This window comes from Trichosurus vulpecula, chromosome 4 (genome assembly GCF_011100635.1).
Source record: "Trichosurus vulpecula isolate mTriVul1 chromosome 4, mTriVul1.pri, whole genome shotgun sequence".
Taxonomy (NCBI): Eukaryota; Metazoa; Chordata; class Mammalia; order Diprotodontia; family Phalangeridae; genus Trichosurus; species Trichosurus vulpecula.
In genome coordinates this window covers 95545516-95562619 of record NC_050576.1, presented here as the reverse complement: position 1 = coordinate 95562619, position 17104 = coordinate 95545516, and the positions used below count along the sequence as shown (strand labels likewise).

The following is a 17104-nucleotide window of genomic DNA, read 5'->3' as shown; positions in this document are numbered from 1 at the left end:
ACTATTGTTCAGTCATTCAGCCGTGTTTGACTCTTCATGACCTCATGGACCATACTGTCCATACTGTTTTCTTGGCAAGGATACTGGAGTGGTTTGCCATTTCCTTCTCTGGTAGATTAAGGCAAACAAAGGTTAAATGACTTGCCCAGGATCACACACCTAGTAAGTATCTGAGGTCAAATTTGAATTCAGGTCTTCTGGCTCTGGGCCCTGCACTCTATCCACTAGTCTCCTAGATGCCTCCTATCTATATATATTTACCTATGTATATCTATATATAACAGATGTGGTGATGGCCATTCCCGGCATGCGATTCAACTCAATTCAACAAACAGGGCCTATTCTGTACAAGGAACTGTGGCAGACCCTGGGGATTATATTTAAAAATGAATAGGAATCTTAATTATTGAGCTTACATTTTTCTGGTGCAGAGGATTGGTAAGTCAAAAGATAAGGAACTACAAAGTATATACTAAGTTATACACATTTATTTCAAGGAGAGAACACTAACAACTAGGTGATTCAAGAAAGGCTTTGTGTGGGAGGTGATACTTGAATGAAGATAGGAATTTTAAGAGGCAGAGGTGGGGAGAGTGAATTCCAGGCATGAAAGACCACTATTAAAATGATGCAGAGAAGGGAAATAGGTATACTGCATGTGGAATAGCCAGTAGGTTTGTTTAATTGGAATGGATAATGTGCAAAGAAGAATAATATGAAATAAATATAACATTAGAACTACTAGAGGGAGCAAAGAGATCTGGTGTATTAACCTGGTTTCCCAACCTCATGGAGACAGTGTCTTATGAGAAAGGTTTTCTTCTAATTTCTTCTCTTTGTCTCTTTGTGCTCCCTACCATGATACCTTGGGGGAAGATGATTAAAGCTTACATTTTGCATCATGTTTAAGGTCTCTTCCAAAGGAGGGAGTAGAAAAATATTTACCATCCATTGTAAATCAGATATGGGGCAAGTATTTATTTTCTACACTCAAAAGACATGCTTAACATAAAAGATTCTCAAAAGCACACATTGAAAGAAAAAAATCTCAAAATAACCAAGTATTTTGAGATAATTAAAATACAGACTTGTGTATTACTAATAGCTTTTCACCCCATATCGAACATTAACTTTAAATTTGGTAACATGTTGACCATTGAGTTGTGGATTTTTTCATTTCATGATTCAGGCACTGTGGCTATTGACTTACAAGATACAAGCTGTAGATCGGCAAGTGGCCCTAACTTGGCTCTTCCTCCAGAGGGGAGCAAAGAAACCAGGAGACCTAGTATAGCTCCTGTTTTGGAGGTTGCAGACACATCATCAATTCAAACATGCGACCTTCTAAGTGATCAATCTGAAGATGAAACAACACCAGATGAAGACATTTCTACTAATTTAGAGTATGTATAATTCTTCAAGGGGTAACAGGTGTAAACATTTTATATGGGGAAAGTGTGAGGAAATATCCCCTTGGAGATACCTTAATTAATCTTCACTAGATTTTTTTTTCATTGGTTATGGGTATATATAATGTCCCCATTGCTTGCAAAACTGGCTCTTTCCTTCCTTGATCTCCCACATAAACTTGAGTCATTCTTTCCACTTTAGAATTTCATGCTAGAGGAAAAATGAACTTAGCCTGCAGCTTTTCAGGAAGCAGCAGAGATAGTGACTTCATAGGAACTATAGGCTAATATTTGCTTCTGAACGTATTTTGATTAATAAAAAAGATAATCCCTTAAGCTTATCCTCTTACAACATGATCTCAAAGCCCTTTTCCATCTGTTCATCCACTTTTGGCTGTTCTTTAGCTTATCATTCTTTTCCTAAAATGTAACTCTGAAATCTGTAGTACTCCAAGTTTTATCTGACCAGCACACAGGAAGCAGGATCCTTACCTCCCTATTTCTCAACAACATGCTTTGCTTAATTGAACCTAAGATTAAGATATCTGTGATTGCAATCTCACCTGCCATTTTAGTCCCGTGAAATTTCCTTCTAGACTTGTCAAACTGTGCAATATGTCTTCTTGGCTAGTGAAGGACTTTCAAAGTCAGACCTGTGGATAGTTAAGGTGGGCTCAGCTCATGACAAAGAAGGAGAAGAATAGATCTGCAGAGAAGTTTTATTATTACTTTCATGAGATTACTTCTCTAGCCATTTTCAGTACACTCCTATAAACAAGCCTCTCAGTGTTATTATTTAAGAAGCTTTTATTATGCATTTCATGATCATCTAGGTAAGCAACATGGTAACAAGTTCTAGAGAGAAATCATGCTGCCTTCCAAAGTACTGACAAGTCAATTTTGTGTCACGGACCCCTTTGACAATCTAGTAAAGCTGGTAAATTCCTTATCAGAATAATATCACATATGTAAAGTAAAATACACAGGATTATAATATCATTACAAATGATATTTAAACAGTCATCAAAAATATATCTTTTTTAAAGTTCATAGGCCTCAGATTGAGAACATTTGCTTCAGATAAAGTTTTAAGTCTGACTCAAAGAGAGGTCTGGTGAATATGTACATTTACCCAGAAGATTTACTTATAATCCTCTACTTATTTTCACTGTGAATATTACATATTGGTAATATTGATATGAATAATTAGCTGATGAATCTTATCTATTGAGGAAGATTAATGAGTAATGATGGTTACTGCATCAAGACTTCTGTTCTTGGAGTCAAGGAGATATGGGTAGTAGTCATGTCTCTGGAAAACACTAACTGTATGACCACAAGTCAGTCAATTAACCTCTTAATGACCCAGGCAACTCATTAAGACTTGAAGTCACAGGTGAGCTGCCAAACTGCATTAGTGGAGGATGTTTCCACACTGAGGGTTTCTGGCATTGATGAAATCACAGTTCAGGACTAAAATTAAAGATGACTTTTAAAGTGCTTTGCAAAGGTGCTAAAATGAATAATGATATTTATTATTATCAAAAGACTTCAGTAACTTTGGAAATATTTCCTCCTAGCAATACATTGACAAGAAGCAAAAAAGTATGTTTCTTTACAGGCTTTAGTTATAATAGAATAGAAAAAATCAAAGTGGTTTAATTTACCATCACAATATTGCATGACTTACTCAGGAGAATGATTTCATGTTATTTTTCAGGTATGCTAAAGGCTACCCTCCTTACTCTCCATATATAGGAAGTTCTCCCACATTTTGTCATCTCCTTCATGAAAAAATTCCGGTTTGCTGTCTAAGACTAGATAAGGTAAATGCTTTTTCTTCATGGATACCTGATGTATTCAATGATATAACTACTGTACAAAACTATAGTTTGAATATTTTAAGTGTGTGCTCATTTTGAAAAAACAGTTTTTTTTAAGAAAGACATATAAGAAGAAATAATCCTATGAATGTGAAGTACAATTGAACTTTAAAAATCAGTTATTTTCTCTGCATTAGAGACAGCATAGCAAAGACAAAGTTTGAGTTTCAATCAAACAAATTCTAGCCTGCTTGTTTCAGATTCTTAATTTATAGAATGAGGAGATTGCATTGGACATCATTTTAAAGGTATGCTAGATCAATTTTTGTGAATTATTTTAAACTTTTTTTTGATGCTATATGGAATCCCCTAAATTTTTGCTACTCTCACCAAATAGCAAGCTTACAATTAATTTTTCTTTGGCCAACACCTGTCAGCAGCTTTTTAACTCTAACTCACATGTATACATGAATTTGTTTTACAGACTAGAGTTGATAAAATGTTTTCTCAAAGCAACTTTTTGGGGTAGGGATTACAAATATTATCATCATTTCAACTTTACAGATAAGAAAATTGAAGATTAGAGATATTTGTCCAAGGTCAGGAAATAATTAATATCAGAGCCAGAACTCAAACCAAAGTCTTTCTCAATTCCTGAGACCAATGCTCTTTCCAGTATATTATGCACTCTTCCCATTCTTTCCCTTGACATTGAAACACATATTAACATCCATGAGGGTCACAGTAAACTAGGGCAGAGGAAATATGTTCTAGCAGAGGAAATATGTCAAGTCACTCAGTTCATAAAATTTCCAATTTGTTGTGAAAGGAAATAGACATTCAGACCTTCACAATATTTCTGCCTTCATAGCAACAGTTCACATGATTCCTCAACCTTTAGTTTCAGAAGCATTAATCTTGAATAGTGACTTTAATAGCATAATTTAAAATACACATTATACTTTAGAGTTCCTTCTACTCTCGTTTCTACACAAATGTTTAACATACTTATTTTCCCCTTCTTTGTGGAAATTAAAAATATTTCTCAACTTTAGGTTGGAACTAGAGGCTAGTGGATCAAAAGACCAATCTGGGTCTAAGGAATATTGTTCTTTCTTCCTACTAGATTCTCAAATGAATAGAACTTGTGCTTGGTTGGAGCTATAGAGTCGTTAGGCTTCCTCTAGTAGAAAAATAGCACCAATTATTGAGTTCCTATGGTCTTTGAACAATAAAATTTCTTTTTCTTTTTTTAACAAGTACCACAATAATTAACACTCTTTTATACAATATAGTACAGAAAAAAGGATTGTCACATGAAACTACTGATTTCTTACATGCGACTTGCCTTTTCTTTTAAGTATTTAATAAAGTCAACATGTAACTTTTAAAGTTACCCTGCTTGTCAGGTTCCAATTTCTCTTCAGTGCATTTTTATCAAATGCTTCAATTACCCACTCTTTTTGGTTACCATATTGCAAACCCACTCCCTCCCACACTTCTCTTGAATTAAGGAAGGAAGGAAGGAAGGAAGGAAAAAAGGAAGGAAGGAAGCAAGGAAGGAAGAAAAATGAAAACGCTTGTAACAAATATGCATAGTTAAGCAAAAAAGATCCCCATATTGCCTGTGTCTAAAACTAATTGTCTCGTTTTTCACCTTGAGTCCATTACCTCTCTGTTAGGAGGTTGCATTAGATTGTATAGATCTGAATTCCTAAGCCTTCCAATGTTTTCTTTGCGATATTGTTGTTGACAAAATATAATTTTGGTAGTGGAAAATGAAAAAAAATGAGTTAGAATGCAGAGGCCACCAAGGAGAATACCAGAGAAGCTACTCTAATTGATCCCTCCTGTCTACACTTTACCTCTAAAACCATAGTGAGTTTAACTCCTAAGCACAAAGACATTTTGCGAAAAGCTGTGGACAAGACAGGTCTAGAAATATGCCTAGTTTTTTTCCAGTTCTTTAACTATTGTTGTACTTAAATTAACTATTTAATTTTCATATTTTAGCAGAGGAACTCATAAATCATGTATTAATTCATTACTTCAAGTAATTATATCAGGTATGAGAATTCAGAGTTATGTACAATTCAAGCTCTGCTCATAAGGAACTTGAAATTTAAAGGAGTCTGATGAGAAATTAGAGAAGAGAGATAAATTCACCTAGAAAGGCCAGAGTCATGGAGGGTGTGGTATCTGAATTAGGCCCTGAAGAAAGGGATGGGTATTGACAGAAGGATCTAGGGGTGAGTTAATGGCAAGAGAGAGGGAGGAGGAAGTACTTTCTGGATAGAGGGAATTGTGTGAGCAGCAAAGACATGGGTATAGGATAGAGTAGGATGAAAATGATAGACTGAGACCATTCCACTTTGGCTGGATTCATCCTTCAGGTTCCCTCCTCATCTGAATATAGGGCAGTTTTAGGAAAGAACTGTTCTTGTTTTTTTAGAGATGCATCATCAGGAACTAGGAAAACAACAAGGTAGCATCTAGTTAAAAATCAAAATCTTATTAAAACGTAAGTATTATCTTTGTTCTGAGTATTTCCACAGTGAATATAGTAGATACAGATTATTGCACAAAATTATTCTTAAAATGTGAAATTCTTCTTATTTCCAAACTAAAAATTTTTGATCAAATATTTCAGTAATCAAATGAGGATATATAACTTTAAACAAAATATTATTGCTTACATGGAATGGAAACCTTAGTAATTATTATTAAATAATGACTAATGGAAAATAGGCAAAGTCTTTCTACAAATGTTATTTAAGGAGTATCTCTCATTAAAATATTAATTTTAAAGAAGTCAGTGTTCTACAGAATGAGTTGGGACTATTTTCTTAAAGATTGTCTCAGCCTGTCAAAAACAACTTATTTCATTATCCTTTTAACAAGTTTCAAATGTTTTTAATCCCAGTAAACCAGTAAACCATGTTAATATGCCTTGATAAGTGTATTTAAGAGCTATTTGAGATTGATTTGTGTCAACACACAGATGCAGTGCATAACAGTGCTCAGCATGTAGTAGGAACTCACTGTTAGTGGACTAACACTGTAGATATATGACTTAATTATAATATTAACACAATTAATAAACTTCCACATGCACTATTTATTCTGGAATATATTTTATGACTAAGTCACAGAAAGCAGCACTCTTGGGAAAATTGCCAAGGGCAAGGGAGCATATAGGGGGCATGAATAAGCAGGAACTCATTCCAAACAAGAGCAGGCAAAGATATGTAAAGGATTTTATTTAAAAAAAACTGTGAATGAAAAAGAACTTCAGTGATCCATATGGCAAGAATGAAGGATGTACAATGGACAGCCCGAATGTTCAGTGGTTTCCTGACAGTGTCAAGATAAGTCAGTGAGTAGGGCCCTATCCAATTTTGAAGGGATTTGCTGTGACTACCTTGTTAGAGAACATGGATGAAAGTTTCACTGGATGATAGCTAAGGGTGGATGAGTTATGATCTGCATGGCTGGAGGGGAGTGCCGACACTGAGGAGATAATTGATCCATTTTAATATATTGAATAAAATAGGATGCAGGATATTAATGGTGTACACTTTAAAAATAGAACTACAAATTCTCACTTACAAGTTTCATTAATTTGAAATTGTTTATATAATTGAAGGAAAATATATTTTTTCAGTGAAATAAAAAGAACAAATCATTTTTATAATGATAATATGTTTAAAATATAATTTTATTCATTCCACTTCCTTTTTGTGAAAAAAAAAATACTAAGATTCAGGTCAAATAAGCTGATGTATCTGGAAGAATATTACTGAAAATTTCCATTTGGGCTTAGTGGAATTTGCATAAATCACCACATATTAATAATGTCTCCCAGTAATTCCATAGATCTATGATTTTATTGATTTGGATACTTTGCCCATTGTTTATATTAGTGGATATTATAGTCCATCCATGTTTAAAAGGACAGCAAAATCCAGTTTCACAGAATCATACAAAAGAGATGAGATTTGTTTTCATGTGTTTTGCATTAATGGGGCTAAAAATAATCCTGAAAAATATTGGACAATTAAAAAATTTGTCTCAATATTCTCCACTGTTCACAATTCACTATTCATAATAGTATTCATAGCACAGTTTTTAAAGAACGTAATATATTCAGGGTTCCATAAAATCCTGTCACCATGAGCAAGAGATTTCTAATTCTCCTTTGTGTAAACCTCTGGAAAGTTTCTCTCAATATAATTAACATTGGATGGTAAATAGCACAATGCATTTGGAAACACAAAACTTAGCTTTGTAACCATTTAATTTCTCTGTGTTTCAGTTTCTGTATCTTTAAAAAATGGTGGTAACACTTCAGTAGTTTGTTTTTTTAAAGTTGATTTTAAAAATTTTGAGTTCCAAATCATTTCTGTCCCTCAAGTCCTTCCCCCACATATTGAAAAGGCAAGCAATATGATATGGATTATACATATGAAATCATGCAAAACATATATTCATATTAGCTATGTTGAAAAAAAACAGCATGAAAAATACAGTGAAAAACAACATGCTTCAATCTGCATTCAGAGTTCATTGGTTCTCTCTTTGGAGATGGATAGCATTTTCCATCATGAGTCTTTTGGAATTGTCTTGACTTCTTGTATTGATCAGAATAGCTAAGTCTTTCATGGTTGATCATCCTTACAATGTTGCTATTACTGTGTACAATGTTCTTCTGGTTCTTCTAACTTCATTTTGCATCAGTTCATATAAATCTTCCCAGGTTTTTCTGAAACCATCCTGCTTATCATTTATTATAACACAATTGTGTTCCATCACAACCATATACCACAGATTGCTTAGCCATTGCCCAATTAATGGGCATCCTTTCCATTTCCAATTCTTTGCTACCACAAAAAGAGCTGCTATAAATAGTTTTGTACATATAGGTTCTTTTCTCTTTTCTCTGATCTCTTTGGGATCCAGGCCTAGTAGGGTTATCTCTGGGTCAAAAGGCATTTCTGAGTTTTAAAGCCCTTTGGTCATAGTTCCAAAATGTTCTCCAGAATTGTTGGACCAGTTCACAATTCCACCAACAGCATATTAGTGTACCTCTTTTTCCACACCCTTTCCATCATTTATCATTTTCTTTTTCTGTCATGTTGGCCAATCTGATGGGTATGAGATGGTACCCGTGAGGTACTTTAATTTGCGTTTCTCCATTAGTGAAAAGGCATTTTTATATGACTGTTGATAACTTTGATTTCTTCCTCTGAAAGCTGCCTGTTCATATCCTTTGACCATTCATTTATCAATTGGGAATGGCTCTTATTTTTATAAATTCACCTCAGTTCCATATACATATATTTGCAAAATAAAGCCTTTATCAGAGGCTGTGAATTTCCCCAAGTTTCCTTTCACTAACATTCATTAAGATTACTTGTTCATAAATATACTAAAGCATATCTTAATTGTTAGTAAATAATAATGTATTTTACATGAATGTGATAGTTTTAAAGAATATTTTGCCATGACTATGTGCATAAAGCCTCTATTTTATTTCTTACATTATTTTTGTACCAAATTCCAGTATTACTTCAAAATTGTATTTTGTCTGTTTCTTTTCTTCTAGAGTTGCCAACATAATTATTATGAGGATGCAAAAGCTTATGGATTCAAAAATAAACTAATTATTGTTGCAGCTGAAACTGCTGGAAATGGATTGTATAACTTTATTGTTCCTCTCAGGGCATATTATAGACCAAAGAAAGAACTTAATCCCATAGTCTTGCTATTGGATAATCCGTAAGTATGCTTTAAAATGTGTTAACAGCAGAAGTATTTTATTAAATTGTGTTATGTGCATTACTAGTATTTTATTATCATTTGCATGAACTATTTTAAATCAGAAACATTATGGCACATGATTCTTTGGGAAGTACATGCTGTGCTACTTTACACATGAAAGAATATTGTATATAGCATCAATGAATTACTTAGAACATTTATTAATGGGCAATTTGCAAATGACCATCATCACACAAAACAACAGGAAACACATGGCTGAGAAAATAATTACAGTAATTTTCATTAAATTAATCAACTAGTCCAGAAAATCTCCACAGAAACTGGAAATTTTGTCCTCTTTCTAGAGAACCATTAATTAGTGGAGACACAAAATAAAGTTCCATTCTTCTTTTAGACTGTAGTCTCTGAAGCATCATCTTAAGCAAATAGTTACAATTAAATCACTGTTAATAAAACAAGAAATATAAAGTCCATAATATGAGTTCCTTAATTTTTATTATTTGTTTATTCAGAAATGTTAGATGGTTCCCTGGAATTACATGGTACATCAATTTAGATTCACGTGCAAATTCCAATCCATTTCATTCTTTGATAACCTTCAGAATACTCCTAAATCCACTCAATTTGGAGAATTAGATGGTTGAATGGTTTTTCCTCTCTAGGAGTGATACCTTTGGCCAAGTAGTTTTGAAAGCTGCCTTCTCCATTTTGATGGTATACACAGACAAGATTAAGAGAATCACTGCAACGTGAGGCCAGATTTGCCTATAAACAGAGGGTTTCCTCCCTTTGTAGAAAGTGGCAGATATGACCAGGTTAGCTGGGTTAACTCCTGATGAGGGGTTTGGAGAGTCCGAGTAGGGGGTTTAGTTCATACTTCTTCAAGTCTGCGTGACTTCTTATGGACAGCAGAGGGCACCAGGTTTCTACTACTGTCAAATTAGTGGCTTTAGATTTATGTTGTTCAGGGAGCAACACTTTAGGTTTGTCTTGGGAACCAAGGAAGAATAATGAAACAAAGAGAATCAGGACCAGAAATATGTTTGGGTTTGATTTTTAAGGTAAGCTCCAAATAAGAAATAGTTTGAGCCAAGACAAAGAAACAAACAAAATAATATCATTAAAATATTTTTCAAACAGTAGAGAAGAAACAAAAAGAATTAGAGAACATAAATTGCTCAATCATATTACTACCTCATTAAATATAACATATTTCCTTTTTAAAAAAAAACTGTATAACAGAAGTTCAACTTCTCATAAAGACATCCTTCTTGTTCTTTGTACATTAAAATGTTTGTGTTTCTTGAGGATTATTAGATTGACAATTTTTAAAGGGATAAGACAATTTATCTACTGACAAGAGCTTATGTGCGAACCATAACACTTTGACCCGCTAAGGTGTCATGACCTTTATTCCTTTCTTGGGGTTTTAAAGTACTTTTACTTTGCTAGCTAAGACCAAAGGATGTGGGTTCAAATTCTGATTGTTATTTAGTGTCTGTGGGACTTTCGGCAAGTCACTTAACCTTCCTAGGCCTCAGGTCCTCATTTGTAAAATTGGGGTGGGGTAGGGTTAAACTAGATGACCTCGATGGCCCTTCAGACTCTCAACCATTTATCCTATGATCATTGTCTCCTGATAGGAAACTTGTAGGAAGAGGAGAGGAACAGCAGGCAAAGCTGCCTACTTCCATCTAGCCTGAGAGGATTCTAGGAGTACTCCCACAGGTCCTTCTGCTCCTTCTCTCCTCTAATAAGTGGCAGGATGTTTTATGCCTACTTTTCTAATTGTAGGACACAAGCTTTCTGCCTGCTAAGGCATGTGATTCCCCAGAGTTAAAAGTTAGTTCATTGTGTGCAGCAGAGAAAAACATCTTTGCACCTTAGTCACCTGTCAGATTCCACTTGAGTGTACACACTCTCCCTGAAAGGTATCCTATTCTATGTTGAGGTGACCTGGATTCTGGGATGAGATTTCAAAGGAGAAGCCAAGGGTTATCATCAGATATTAATGGCTAACAAGAGGTCTATGCCATAATGAGGTGCTTAGCATAGTATCTGGCATATAGCAGGTGCTTTATAAATGCTTGTTTACTTGATTTAATAGCTGAAGGCATGATATCCCAAAGCAGTGGTAGAGCCCAGGGATAAATTTCTGCTGGTAGATTTACTTGACAAAGTAGTTTGGAGGTTCATCTTTCTAGAATTTTTTTTTCTAAACCCTCAAATGAGCAGCCAGGGTTTCTGTCAGTTATTTTTCTATTCTTGTCCTCCAACAATCAGTCCTTACTCTTGGTCTTTATAGCCATAACTTGCTATGGCCATCTCACTCTAGATTCACTGACCATAGAACTGGGAAGAAATATTCTTTCCTAGTAGTTCCATAAATTCACCTATCTATCTATCTATCTGTCTATTTATCTATCTACCTACCTACCTACCTATCTACCTACCTATCATCTATCTACACACACACTCATACACACACACACACACACACACACACACACACACACACACCCTACTTATCTTGCTAATCTATTTCATCTTGGGCTTCAAGCCTTTTGTCTCCATTTGCTTCCTCTTGATGCTGTTTTATGGAATTACACTGCATTTCTTGATCTTAACTTGTTCTCTCCTTTTCTTTTTGGTCTATGGAAACCATCTTAGCAAATTATAGCCATTGTAGACCCATCTTCTACATATCTACCAAAGTGATCTCCCTAAAATGCTGATCGGACTCTGCTACCCCATCCAAGTCCGCATCTCATGATAAGTTCTAGTGCTTTCTTATTACCTATAGGATCAAATATAAACTATTCTGTTTGAAATTTAAGGCTCTTCACATCCTGGCCCCCTTCTTCTACCTTTGTAACATGTTACTTCCTTCCATAGCCTTTTTATTGTTATGAACAACACTAAATTTTCTTTCTCATTGCCTTTGCATTGGCTGTTCCCCATGCTCCTAATACCCACCCTGCTCCTTTTTACCTCTTTGAATCCTAGGTTTACTTCAACATACCTCAAGTGCTATCTCCTGCATAGACCTTGCTGGTACTTGCTGGTACTGGGGCCACTCTCTACGCATGCGTGATTACCTTACGTATATTCCAAATATGCTTTTTATGTGAATGTGATCTGCCCCCTGTCACTGGGGACTTTTAGAATTTTGTTCTTATATCCCTGGTACCTAATTCATTGCCTAGCACATAGTAGTCCCTCAATATATGTATGTTGATTGAATGATTTGTAGTTGAATTGCTCTTTTCCTTGCCTCCCTGGACGATAATAGAGTATGATGACTTAAAATTAGTTGTCTAGGCACCTATTAACCACTCCTTGATACCGGCTTTCCCAGCAATATTTATTCATTTTTGGCCTCTTCCCCTCTGGCATCCCAGCCACTAACAAAAAAAAATGTGTGAAAGGGAATAGAAGAGAAAAGTAAAGTTTGGGTGCATCATAGGGTACCTAGAAAGGGGATGATATGGAAAGATAGAAAGGATAGAAGTTCAGTGGACACTCAGAGCCTTGATCCTAATAACAATTGGCATGGAAGCTTTAACTTGGCTTTTCTCTCCTTTGGTAGCCAGGTAGTTGTGCTCTCATGAGATAACCATATTAGGACTATACTTAAAGCAGACATTTGATCATCTTTAGCCCAGCTGAAATTCAGAACTCCAAAACTCAAGTGATCTGCCAACTTCAGCCGCCCCTCATAGATATGAGCCACAATGTCTGGCTTGCTCTTTTTTGTACTCTATTCCTGGCTCTTATACTTAGGGCTTTCAATTTACACATAGACATTCTCTCAAGTATCTTTGTGCTCCTTTGTGTCACCCTTTTCAGTTCCTATGCTCTCTAATTTCACTTTACCTCAGCTGTAGACAGCAATGGGCATATTTTGATCTCATTACTACCTCTGATTCTTCTGCCTTTTCATTCCATAACTGAAACTTTTTTATATAAACCATCCACACCTCTCCTTCTATATATCCCTATACATCATTCCTCTGTCCTCACCAGAGAGTGATTCCTCTATTCCCTGCTTCACTAGGGTCCATCATCTCTTTTCTACCTTCACTTTCCTCCCTTCAAAATCCTTATCTAATAATCAATCTTTGTATGTTTTTGTACAATAATCAAAACTTTGTACATTAATCTTAAATCTGTTTTAACACTTTTATATAAGAATAATAATAATAAGGATTATAAGAAAGTATTTCAAGATAGAACCACCACTGGATCTGATTTATTGGAGAGAGAGGTAACTCATTCATAATGATCATCTATGAGCACAAATCAATGTGATTTACATTTGTAAAGTTCTCAAGAGATGTTATAGAGATCATGTATTCCAATAGCCCTTGGCTTTACAGCTGAGGAAACTATAGGATAAATAATCCAAATAAATGTATACAAAATGGTATCAAAGCTAGGACTAGAAGATAGATTTCCTGACTCCATGGTCACTACTTTGTCATCATTATGCCTTTCCTTTTTTAAAAAAAATCACTCTTGAATAGAATAAAATCATATCCATATATGTAAAATTTACATTGTTTACTTAAAATTGCTTCTTCAAAGATAATATGAAGATAAGTGTCAGCTTAGGCCAGAATAAAAGAAATGATCAAAATTCTATATTTCTGAAGACCATCTCAATGAAATATTTTATACTGTTTCAATGATTCTGTCTTTTGATGGATGTTGGTAATTTGGGAAAATTTAATGTGTGTATATCAAGATAATAAAGATAGGTTAGTATTTATTCACATCAGATTTCTCATGGAATAAAAGCACACTCTCCTTCCCCCACCCCCTGGATTATAATAGTGAAGGGAAAAAGCTTATGTACAATTCTAATTAATTATATTATAACTATATGTGTATTAGCTCATACTTGTAATTTTAAATGCGCACACATATATTGCTATATACATAAAGAACATACAAAATTTACTTAATTGTAGTTGCCTACAAGTTTTTCCCCTCCCCCATTAGTGTTACATTTATGGAAAAGGCTCCTATGGGAAATTTTATCATCAATAGGTTCATAGAGTTAGATTTAGAAGGAACTTTAAAGGCCGTCTCGTCCAATCCCTTTATTTTACAGTTGTGGAAACTGATTTCAAAAGAGTTAAGGAGATTTCTCAAAGAACCACAGGTAGAAAGTGACATAGCCAGGATTTAAATATATGTATGCATGTATGTGTATATGGGTCTTTCTCTATCTATTTAGATAAGTGAATATATAAGAAGTTATTTGTCTCATTTATCTTCATATATCTAGATTTCACTGTGTACTGATTGAGAAACAGTAATTCAGACAGAGCTTAATTCTAACATTATCATGAACAGCAATCAAGGACTCCAGTATATTATCAATACAAAATATATATTTAATATCATATGACAATCTGTTAGATATACTGTGGTGATCCTTCTAATTAGACTGAATTATAATAAAAAGGAAATCTATTATAGGTATAAGAATATATCTAGCCTCTTTTTTTTGTTTTTTTTTTGTTTTTTTTAATTTTACAAAGAATGAAACTAAATGTGGAAATTAATAATATAAACAAGAGTGCCCTCTGCTGTTTTAATCAGAGTAGTGTGTATGTATACACACATATGTAGATAAGTATATCTATCTATTCTCTCTATATACATTATACTCTGTTTACATAAACACATATAAATAGATAGATACATATATCTACCTATATGTCACTATTTTTAGTTTGGGAAATATTTTTATTTTTGTATGTAATATAATTACTTTCTATCTCAAAATTAATTCTAAAGATTAGTCTATTACTTTATTATCAAGCTGGATATTAATAGTTAGGAAATTGCTTTTGTGAGATCATTGTTACTACTTTATCAAGTTAGGCTGTACAATCTGTGCAAAGGAATAATTGAATTTATAGTTCTTACTTACTTTCACTCAGCATTTCAGTATTGCTAATGGAATTATAACATGCCTTTTTATTTACTCCAGAATATAAATATTTCTCATAAATAACTGTGAATTATCATTCATATGCAAATGCACACACATATTTCAAAAGTTATACATTTATATTAAATAGACAGATTTTTATTTTGCATACCTCTATGGGAATCTCTCTTTATGTTACCTTAAGATGAAAATATAACTGAATTTCAATGATTTTATGAGGGGAAAATCATTGGTTCAATATCTTCTTACATGTCCCTATTCAAGAATAATTGTTTCCCCTTTGATGTCACTTTATTAGTCATCAGGTAGATTTTATCATCAAAGTCTTTTTATAGGATTGTGCCATCTTGTTTCTGTTTTAGAAGGTTCAATTTTTTTTATATTTTCAAGTGCATTTTATTTTTGCTCATTCTTTATGATAGATACAAGATATGATTTCTATTGTAAGATAAAATCATAAACTGCTTTATTCTCTTAAAAATAAATTTGGTCATCAGTTATCACTTTTGTCAATGTAAACTAAGCCAATTTAACTAGGTTTCCTTCAAAGTGCTGCAACTGTTGTGATGTTGTGTTTCATTTTGTAACCCATCTGTTACGTAGGCCAGATATGCATTTTCTGGATGCCATCTGTTGGTTTCCAATGGTTTACTACATGGTGGGCTCTATTGACAAGTAGGTGACGTAATCCTTGGCACACTAAACATTGTAGTGTTCTGTGGTTTGTTGTATGCTGTGTTTTGTATCTGCATGACTAGTGTATGGTGCAATGCCAGTATTTCAAAGGTGGTACATTTTGCATGGATAGATACATGTTCTTGTATTTTAGTTCTTGGGTTTAAAATTCCTGCCCAGAATCCTGCCATCAACAATAAAATAAGATAATCTGTTGCATGCCCAGTTTTGCTCAATTTTGAAAGCTTGCTTCAGTGTTGTATCTATGGCTGAACTAAATCCTGGGAATTTTTATAGTACTGACATCATTAGTGTCATCAATAATGTATTATACTGGGATGGGGAAAATCAGAATTCTTGAGATTTCAGTATTGCATTTGATAGAATCATCTGAAATTTCACAGATTCCCCAAATACTGTTATCTAGCAATCCTATTAAAAGGATATTTTTTAAATGAAAAAATACCAGTTTTTTCAAGTTGGAATAGTAAGAAATCCCTAAAGTAGTAACATTTCCTCTAATGTTTACTGTACTCTCATAATTCTTACATCAGAGATGCTGAAATTTCCAAAGGTTAAACTATTTCTTAAATAAACTATAATATATATCTTGTGATGTACTGGGGTTAAAATGCAACTAATTATGAGTTGACTTTTAAAAATTCAAAAGGTTAAGTTACCATTAAATGTGTAATCATGTTAAAAAAAAAACAAAATTCCTTTCTCTATTTTAGTCTTAGTTGAAAGGGCTTCCTGAATTTAAAAAAAAGAAAAAAAACAAAAAACATAGCTTTTGCATTTTACTTTTGATTGTTCCATGACTGCTTGAGTCCTTTACATGTGGGGAAAATGTATCTTTCAACTTTAAAACTCTTGAACTTATTAATTCAATAATTAAATATTTTGTAAATTACCCTTAATTTTTTTTCTGGAAATTTAAAGGTGTCTATTGGCTCCTGGGTGAATTTAAAGTCATCCATAAACCAAAAGATCATTTTTTCATTGTATTCATGTCATTTATACTGTAATACATTGCCATATTAAGAACTTATTCAAAATTATAAAAGCATTAAAACTTAAACCTGAACACTATTATTTATAAAGAATATATGCAAATGCCCTGAATCTCATCCTAAAAAAGCTATTTTTTCAAAGGTGCTTTGATAACTTTCCTTTGTAATTTCAAAATGAGCAAAGAAAACTTAAAAAGACAATGAATTGATGTTTCTTTTTTGTTGTTGCTATTTATATTATGAAGTACAATGGCATTTTTCTCATTCCATAGGATGAGGGATGCAGATCAGAGGGTTGTGGGTTGCTTTTTTTTGTAAAAGCCTTTATGGTAGAGGATCAAATCTTTCTGTGCATACATTTATACATATGCACACATATACACAAGGTTACAACCTCCCCCACCCCCTTGAAAGGGAATAGTTTGGGTTAGGTCAGGA

At 33.8% G+C, this 17104-nt stretch overlaps 1 protein-coding gene across 1 annotated transcript in view; it reads left to right on the top strand.

Annotated features, from left to right (window-relative positions):
* The window catches only part of LOC118846793 (potassium channel subfamily T member 2), a 143009-nt gene that overhangs the window by 76590 nt on the left and 49315 nt on the right, over nucleotides 1-17104 (top strand). The window contains exons 9-11 of the mRNA XM_036755518.1: nucleotides 1190-1403; nucleotides 3130-3235; nucleotides 8838-9010. Coding sequence (XP_036611413.1) covers nucleotides 1190-1403; nucleotides 3130-3235; nucleotides 8838-9010 — 493 coding nt within the window. The remainder of the gene's footprint in view (nucleotides 1-1189; nucleotides 1404-3129; nucleotides 3236-8837; nucleotides 9011-17104) is intronic.